At 37.6% G+C, this 9,812-nt stretch overlaps 1 protein-coding gene across 1 annotated transcript; it reads right to left on the bottom strand.

Annotated features, from left to right (window-relative positions):
• Positions 1-3,374: 3,374 nt before the first annotated feature.
• LOC122796465 (trace amine-associated receptor 13c-like) lies at positions 3,375-4,421 on the bottom strand. The gene has a single exon (XM_044064994.1). It carries the CDS (start codon positions 4,419-4,421, stop codon positions 3,375-3,377), a length of 1,047 nt encoding a protein of 348 aa, XP_043920929.1.
• Between the last annotated feature and the right edge of the window lie 5,391 nt (positions 4,422-9,812).

The following is a 9,812-nucleotide window of genomic DNA, read 5'->3' as shown; positions in this document are numbered from 1 at the left end:
ACACTGTCAAAAGCCTTACAGAAATCAAAATAGAGCACCACTAAGGCAATTGTCACTGGGTCATAAAATTCTATTAGATAAGTGAACATAGAATTTTATTTGTAAAACTATGCTGAGTAAGGTTCATTAAGCATCCCTGAAAATGTTCATTAAAAAAGGAAAGTTAAGACCTTTCAAAACTCTTCCCCACAAGTGAATCAAGACTGATAAGTCAGTACTTACTTTATTGATTGTTATGCCCCCCCTTATGAATTGGAATTATGCCCACAAGTTTCTAACTAGCAGGAAAAGTGCCAGAATATAACAAGTTATTAAAAAATAATGCCAGAATACAAGTTATTAAAAATAGGGTCCCTAGGGTGGCCACAGTGGTACAGGGGTTAGCGTTGCCACCTCACAGCAAGAGGTTCTTCAGTTCAATCCTTGGCTGGGGTGCCTTCTGTTTGGAGTCTGCATGTTCTTCCAGTGATCATGTGGGTTTCCTCCAGGTGCTCCGGTTTCCTCCCACATATCAAAGACATGCTGTAGGTGGATTGGACACTCTAAAATTGGCTGTAGGTGTGAGTGTGTGTGTGTGTGTGTGTGTGTGTGTGTGTGTGTGTGTGTGTGTGTGTGTGTGTGTGTGTGTGTGTGTGTGTATGCCTTCTGTGGAAGGTTGGGTGATGGGCTAGCAACTCGACACTGTAAAACTGCACTGACAATCATGAGCAGACAGGTGATCTGCTGTGGCGACCCCTAACTGGGAAAAGCCAGAAGAAGATTAAAAAATAGGGCCCCCAAGTGAATGCATATAAATAGCATTACTTGAATGGGTCTCATTCAGAGGTTTTGGAATTATTGGACTTATTTTGGGGGTGTGACTCTGAAGTTTGTCTTATATTATGTTGGGATGGGAGCTAATCAGTAGTGCAATGAATGTTTTGCAAGTGCAAACTAATAAAACTAAACTTTCCTGAAGGCTTTATGTTTTTGTCTGTATCCATTAACCAGCATGATTTAAATATATGTGCAGAAAATAAAGTTTTCTGGTCAATACTTATCTTCACTATTCTAGTGCCTCTGGAATTAGATATATTTCCATTCTCACGTTGTAAAAACTTTGTGATGACAGAGACAGAGAGAGAAAGAGACAGACATAGTGTTTGTGTGTGTGTGTGTGTGTGTGTGTGTGTGTGTGTGTACATTTGTGTGTGTGCATGCATGTATGTGTGTAGCATGTGTGCATGTGTGTGCCTGTGTGCATGTATGTGTGGATGTGTTAGTGTGTGCTTGTGTTGGCATATGTGAGTGTGCATGCATGTGATTGTGTGTGTGTGTGTGTGTGTGTGTGTGTGTGTGTGTGTGTGTGCATTTGTGTAAGAATATCTTCGTGCATATGTGTGTGTGTGCAGGCGTGCGCATCTGCACACATGCACGTCTGTCTGAGTCTGTCTTTGTGTGTGTGTGTGTGTACATATATGTGTTTTTAACATACATTTTATCTTGCTCCTTGTTTACTTGTCAGACCAGATTGGAGAATTCTCACCCTGAAATAATAAATGACTAGCATACACTTCATTACCTTTTGTCTGCTGCATTTATTTAATCCTCCAACTATGCATATTTTTCAACACATGCAAAATGTACACATGAAAAATACAACCAAAAGTTTAAAAAATGAACACAAGAATAGTTCTGCATACTCTCCTGTTCTGTTTCTTACAACTTTTATTTTCAGTTTTATAATACTTAAACAATTAAGAATAATTGACATCTTGCAGAAACAAATATTTTGTAAAAATTCCAAATTTATAAGCATCACCAAGAAGAGAAATATTTATCAACAAAACATACTAATATCAAGGTAATTTAAGAATTTTCTGTGTGAACATGATGGCTTGCATTTTATCTATTATCTCATCACTAGCTGGATTATAAAGCATAATTACCTTAGTTTTACATGTAAAATACTTTACAGCATTTTAATTTCTTACATTATTAATTTAGCAGGTTGTACCTTTATGAAAATTCTTACATGTAACAATGAATAAAGTTATACCCTTTACTTTGTCTGTCTTAGATGTTACAACCTAGTTTGTCTGAATCATTCATCACAAGTTGTCTGTGCTGTCAAAGAAAAAAGGTTCATCATATACACATATATAAAAACAACACCATCTATCAAATAATCATATTTACCAGTACTGTTTTTTTAACAAAAGCAAGATGTTCAAAATGGAAAAACAGTCATTTAATATCTTGCTGAACCACATGCTCCTTTTTTCTTTTAGCATTTGTGTTATCTTGAGGCAGTTACAGAAGAAATACCTTTATTTCATCTTATATGCTACAGTGTCAAAAGTGATTTATCGCAGTCCCGTGTTTATTGGTAACATAAGTGCTGCTGTATATGAGAAAACCTGAATACTGTGGGCTACCATTCCATTTTTCTACCTTTCTTGCGAAAAATAACTGTTCAGTGGGTAAAAGAATAAAATGTCTTACAGAGACGTAATGCATATTAAAAACACAACAGTACTTTTCACCATTGTATTATGTACATAAGGATTCATAGCAATAGAATGTGTTTATCTGATTGGCTATGTATTATCCTTTAATCTTCATTTGGTAGATTCTACATTATTTATAATTCTGTCATAAGCAGGAGGCAAATTCATTTTTTTTGTTTAGTCATTTTTAAATGGAAACTGAATGGTTAAATATCAAACCATCCAGTTCAGTAAACTGTATAAAAAAGGCCTTGGATTGTACTTAAGTAAAGACATGGAAAAATGTAAAAACTTAATCCTTAGATCTCTCTTACAGCAAAGTAACATAAATGACAGATCCATTACTATGTTAGGCAGGCTTTTCTCATCTAAAATGGCTTGCTTCACATTTTAGGTTGTTTTAATGCTAGTCCAAACCTTCAGCTGCAAAACAACATAGACAAAGTGAAAGATACAATGAGAGAGAGCTTACACTGTCACATAACAGCTTGTCTTAATCTTAATCATAAATTCCAAACAATTCTAATATTTCTATACCTGAGTTTTACATTTCCCATAAGAATGACTATCAGTAATAATTTTATATTAACAGTCAACGTTCAGCACTGAGGTTTAATCAGTCAGACTAGATCTCACATCATCGAAGAAGGGGAGGACCTGACATATACCTACCTTATCACCAGAATGGTAAAGCTGATACCAAATGTGTTTCAACTCTACATTCTTCCCCAGGATGTGCCATGCCTTCAAGAAGAAAAATATTAATTTATGGAACCGAAACAGCATTTCCAGCACTTCATCTTTGATCTCATGCCTGCCCATCTCTAGCATTCAAAAAATGATAATTAAAAGGAATGCTGATTCATTCGAGTTAGTGCCCATTCCTTAGGAGTTATTTGAAAATAATTTTAAAGACGATGAACCAGCTTTAAATATCTTGAATGACACTATCAGCTTCAGTGCTTTCTGAAACCAAGGATAAAAGAATGCGTACACAATAGGATTGCATGCAGAGTTAAAATATCCCAGCCATAATAATGCATCAGAAACAATCGTAGGGGTAGAATAATTAATGTATGGATCAATAGATGAGTCAATAAATATTGGAAGGTATGACAGAATAAACACACTCATAACTGCTGTTAATATTTTTGCAGCTTTGTGGTCACTACTTTGTGCCATTTTTCTTCCTAGCCGTACCCTAAAACTTGCTTCAACAGAGTTTACTGCTTTTAAATGCCGTTGGGCAACAAAGAAAACTTTGACATACATGCACAACATTAATGAGCAAGGTATAAAAAAAGATATAAGGGAATCTACAATACTAAGTGTTTCATTAAAAATAATATGACAACTACCTAGACAGATATTTGTTGTGATATAACTACTTTCATCTATTATTGCTCTGGAAAATAGTGAAATGCATGTATATATGACAGGAAAAATCCAACTAACTGTCACGTATATTCCTACCACATTATTGTTTATTTTATTTGTATAATGTAATGGATCACAAATAGCATAGTAACGATCAATAGCAATAAATATCAGGTGAATGATTGAAGCTGAAGTAAGGGAGACATCAAAGCTGTTATGTAGAACACATATTATATCTCCAAAGTACCAACAGTTTTCTACTGTCCTGATCATGCTAAAAGGCATAACAGTTAGTCCTACAAGAAGATCAGCTACAGCCAGTGAGAGGATCAGAAAGTTGGTTGGTGAGTGAAGCTGCTTAAAGTGTGAGATTGAAATAATCACCATCAGGTTTCCACAGATTGTTGTCATTATTCCAACTGAAAATAAGATGTAAAGAAGTGTCCTTGTGGTCATGGGTCGAGGCTCCTTACTACAAGAACCATTTAATGAACTAAAACAGTACTGAATGTCTTCTGAATCTTTAATTTCAGCTTTAATTTCAGTAAATACCATTGCTAAAAAAAAAAAAAATACCATTGCTAATAAAAAAAAAAAAAAAAAAGAATCATCAGTGTAGCCTGTGAAATGATTTTTTGACAATGTGCATTTCAATGCTAAAAAGCTATGCTCATTTACAGCTCTTAAATGTAGAAGCTCGACACCTTTCCACCTCATCAGTTTGTTGCTTTTGTTCTAATGAAACAATCATCACCACCTTCAAAAAAAAATCAAACATTTATAAATATATATATATATATATATATATATATATATATATATATATATATATGCATGTAACTTCAATGGATTGGAATAAATGGTTAAAATATTATTTTTCTGATTTATGTCACCATCTGTTTCATCACCTGCTTAATTGTTACAGGCCCATACAGATGTTTTACCTTTCATGAAGCACTTTTCACTTTCCTGAGCGTTTTATGTTTTTGCCTGCATCCCTTAACCAGCATGATGTAAATATATATGTTGTAGGTGAGGTTCTCTGGGCACTTAGTGAAGGCAGGGTTAACTACATCAGGAGAAGCATGCTGTTTTTATAGATGGCTTCACCAAAAAAAAAAAAAACAAGTTACCTTGCAGTTTCAAAATTTCTTTTACACTAGTATCCCCAAAGAAAACATTGTAATGCAATCAGAGAACTCTCCTGACAGCTTCTTGGTTACTGGTAAACAATCATACAAAGGTATAGAAATATATGGATGTGCTGGTTACTTTATATTTACTTCCATTTTAGTGCAGGAAAGGCATTTCTTAGTATAGAAGCACTACAGAAAAATAATTATTTGATTTCAGTAATCATCACTATGGCAAAATAAATTATGCAGAATTTGTATCTGATTGCTCCCACTTGTTTTTCGGGGTCTTAAAATTTTAAACAGTAAGCCCTGTTTTCCGAGCAATGTTCACTATGTTTACATAGGATTGAAGATCACACATTTCAATTTCTTTCTTTGAAGAAACAATATAACCCTCTGTTTTAATATACACAGATGATGTACAAACAATATATGAAGTTTGGCAACAAACCAAGTTGTCCCGGGACATCTTCATGAGAGGTTAGGCAGATATTAGTGGGTGTTAAGTGGGTTGGGGAGATGAAAGGGTTAAGTGAAGGCAGGTAGGATTGGGAGGAAATGAGATAAGGGTAGAGAGGGGCTTAAGGAGTTTAGACAAGTGTAGCTGGGTAAGCAATCACCTTTTAGCGTGAACTTGCTAAGGGCATGGTATGCCCATGACTGCCTGTAGATAGGCCTCTGGGTCTTGGTTGGTGGCAGGTGGGCTGTTGGTAGTTATTTCTGGATTTATTTCTCTGGGGTGGGCTCAAGAGTAGGAGATGGTTGGTATGTTTTGTTGTTTTATTCAGATTTAGGGCAGTGTTCATGTTACTCTATTTAATACTTTATATTGTAATCAGCATTTATATTTGGTATAGTCGAATGTCAATAAATATAATGCGTTTAAAATACACATAGTATTGGCAGTAGTTATGTGCTTCTTTCACATGGGTTGGTGATGACCGGTTCTCTGGGAAGGCAGTTGGTGGCAGGCCGTGCCATGTTAGGGTGTCTGTGGGGTTTTGCATTCGTTGGTTGTTTAGTGTTTCTTGGGTAGTGCCTCCGGTTAGTGGGACTTGTGAGCTAAGGTTTCTTTAAGGGGTGTTTGTCTTTTTTAAGCTCCTTACCCTTGTTGATGAGAGTTTTGTTGGCCGGAGGGAGCTGTTATGGTCTTTTCATGGGTTGTGAGTTCTGTGGGGGAAGGAGGTTGCCATTGCACATGCACAAGTAGCATTGGCAATTTAAAAAAAAAATTGACAAAGGCAAGTGGGTGCTGTTTTTTTATCTTTGGCCCACATAAGTATATGTAGCATTTTCTTTGAAGTGGGGGAAGTATGATAAGAGCATAACATACTGTCTTCATTGAAACTGTGTTGCTGCTGTTGTAATCTGACTGAGGCGGACTGCTTCTTTGAGGCTGGTCGGTGGTGCCACGTTCTGGGGGTTTCCCTACGGGACCGACTGTGGCTGTGGGAGGGCAGTGATTGTTGCCTGTGGTGTGGCATCTCGGTCTGGTGGTGGGCTTCTGTTTTCCAGATGTTCTCGGGAGGGTCCAGATTTTGCCTCGTGTATTCCTTGAGGGTTGTTGTGGGGGGGAAGAGGTTGCTACCATGGATGCACGAGTAGCATTGACAATTTAAAAAAAAAAAAAAAAAAAAAAAAAAGGAAAAGCTTGACGAAGGATACATTGCAATATTTATCCTGATTAAATGTTTGTCTGAGTGTGTGCCTAGCCATAAATTCTGAAATATTCATGTTTAATAAAGTATTCATTTCCAGAAAGGTGAAAGTAGACCAAGCAGGAATTCATGAGCAAGATTGTCTTCCCAGCAGTTGCAAACATTTATTTTGTCATTAGTTAGGACTTTAACATTTCAGGAAACACTGAGCAGGTAACACCCTAAGGGTACTCTGACAGAAAATACACAATTAATAAATTTTTCATAAACAAAAATGAAAATATTGTTTGCTGATTTAGTATTACCAAACTCAAACCTCTGAGAATGTTAAATAAGTCTGCATCACAATCATCAAAACTACTTGTTAATGCAGAACGTGTGAAACATCAAGAATGGAAAATATTCTAGCCTAAAGAGAGTCTTTGGCATGTCACTTGCTGTTGTAAGCCACACAAATATATTATTACTCTAAAGGAAATTAATTTGGTAGAGATGGGAATATTTAGAGGGTGTTGGTATATATGGGTTCAGGTTTTTGGTTGTTCAGTCTGTGCATTTCGGGATTTGCTATGCCGAGTTCTGGGGTTTCGTGTGTTTGCCGGCAGGGCAGCATTGTTTGAAAGCTGAACTGATGAATAATATTTCTGTTTTTCTGTGTTTTTCTTCTGCTTTTGAGTCCAGTGTCCAACATTGTCTACATGGGGTGTGCTGGTTTCACAAACTGGCATTTGTTCCTTTATGGGTGTCCGTGTTGTTTTATGGGAGATACCGGAAAAAGTGAAATGCTGTGTTGGAGTAGGGAAAAAATGGAACATACTATTGCATGCTTCATTTGGGTGAACAACATATGAGTGGGCAGGCAGGACAGTTTTGTGGACTGTTCTCATTTGCATTGATGTTTGGATGTTCACACAGATGCACACTTCTCTGGAATTTCACTCACAGCAGTACTGTTCAGTGAGTTGGACTGCTTTGGATGATGAGAGCCACGCAGAGGCGCGGAGCGGCGTTTTGCATTGGTGGCTATGGTTTTGTATGATTGGCAGTCTAGGAAGTGGAGAGATTTGCAGAAGTATTTTCACGGGCTTTGAGCTTTGGAGGTAATGGGGTATTCTGCACATGCACTGTGGATATGGGAGTCATTGACAGAGGTGAATGTATACTTTCATAAGCCGTAACTGCTGTAATATTAAAAAAAAAAGCCAATCGCACATAAGGAAGGTTTTGTTAATGCTTTACTCGATGGATGATTGGAGCAGACAGTTTGATTTGGTAAATTTGAGTGCTGTGTGGAGTGGTGGTTCAGGAGCAGTTGTGGCATGCCTCTCAAATGTGTGGATTTTGGCTGGGTGGCAGGATTTTGCCTTATTATATTAAAAAAAAAAGCTGTTAGGAACAGTGGGGTTATTGATGGCAGTTGCTGGGTTTTTGGACTTTGTGTGTTTTGAGTGGTGACATGCTGGCATAGGTATTGCTGTTACACCCATTTCATAACCTTTCATACCTCTCTATGGTACAGATTGTCACAGAATGTCCACATTGCACCTTAGATTTTGATCCGGTGTCATAAAATTGTGTATTTCAGGCAATTCAGTGGCTAATCATTAAAGATTGATTAGAGAATGACATACCTTTGAGTTTTTAGAGTTCATACCCTTCAGAAAATTCCTGCTAATGCAAAACCTGTTATTCTATCAACTTTTTAAGCTTGTAAGAAGTACATAGGGGCTGGGGTTGGGTTGATTTTCATCTGCTTTAGGCCTGTGATTCTTCATTTCTTTTGGAGGTTGTGTTTCTTTGGCGGTTTACTGTGGAGTGCTATCTGCATGGGGATGTACATTTGCCTTTCAGGCATTGTTTTCTCTGGGAAATGCATGACAGCATGTGTCCTGTTATTCTAGCAACCTTCTGAGACCAATATTTAAAGCCTTGTTTATTTATTTTATTTATCTTCAGTGGAGACCCTAGGAACACTTCTTCAATGCAGAGAAGTACAGCATGAGAAGCATATAAGATGGGGATTTTGGAACACTGCTACTATAATTTGGAATAGGTGGGCATAAAGTGGAACCTTCTCTTTACATATTAGAGGATTTACTTTTGTCCTTTTCTTTGTAGATGGTGGTGTGGCGAGTACCACTTGTGGTGATACACATTGAATTTACAGATGATGGAAGCAGTAGCGAGTGAGGAGGTTACACATGGGGAGCACAAGTGGGCAACAATTACTGACTAAAGTAAGTGGATTTCAAAGCTGTTGAGTTTTGGTAGAGGATTTACACTGCTAGGCAGAGAAGGACAGGCATTTGAGTTTGTGATCTCAGAGTTAATTAGTTGTACAACCTGTTCTATTAACCGTTCAGTAGGTTAGATCAATGTTGGAAAGTTGTCCCTGCTTTTGGGCTTTTGCATTCAATAGTAAAAGGGAGCAACTGTCATTGGCCATAGGTAAGAGTATGGGTTTCTACAGTGGGCTTGATGAGGTTACAGGTAATGTGTTTTATTTAGTGCTCATGAAGGCATGTCAAGGTGGATGAGGTTCAGGTAGGTGGAATGGAGTCACAGCACTCTTAGTATCATAGGAAGTTATTAGGCTACTGGCTTGGGGGTGATTACAAGCTAGACAAGTTCTGCTCTTAATTTTGCAGGTAGCTTATCACTCTTGTCCAAGGGAATATGAGTCATAGTATAAAAAAAGAGGGAGCTGGTTCCATACTTTGGTACATAGTTTGGCAGACACTTGATGGGGATGGCAGGGGTCCTTGTCAGTGCCTCCATGTTAAGTAATTATTGGTATGTGTGCACACAGAATTTATTGTTTTTTCTTTTCTTTGCAGATTGCTGAAGTGCAGAAGGCATCATGCGGTGGCTTGAAAAGGAGATCTGAAAGTTGATGTTTTGATAGGATGGATGTTCTTGCCACTGGAATGGGGCACAATGAAAGTCAGAGTAATCACCTTATTAAGACATGTTAGAGCTCTGTGTTCAATTAGTGGGAGCTGATTACTGTGTTGGTATAGGGGGTAAGTAAGAAAGAGGTAGGTAGGGGGGGCCAGGGAAAATCTGTTGGAGACGGTTATGGGGAGTGTGGGGATCCCACGCGGATGAGTAGAGTCACAACATTCAGAGGAGTACAGGAACTTATTAGGTTA

The sequence above is a fragment of the Protopterus annectens genome, chromosome 1.part0, assembly GCF_019279795.1.
Source record: "Protopterus annectens isolate FY-2018-M chromosome 1.part0, PAN1.0, whole genome shotgun sequence".
NCBI classification, from domain to species: domain Eukaryota; kingdom Metazoa; phylum Chordata; order Ceratodontiformes; family Protopteridae; genus Protopterus; species Protopterus annectens.
The sequence above is the reverse complement of the archived record's forward strand: the minus strand, read 5'-3'. Positions and strand labels throughout refer to the sequence as shown.

What these genes read in the sequence shown, in the direction of transcription:
- LOC122796465 (XM_044064994.1), bottom strand. Translation starts at nt 4,421, where the DNA reads ATGGTATTTACTGAAATTAAAGCTGAAATTAAAGATTCAGAAGACATT.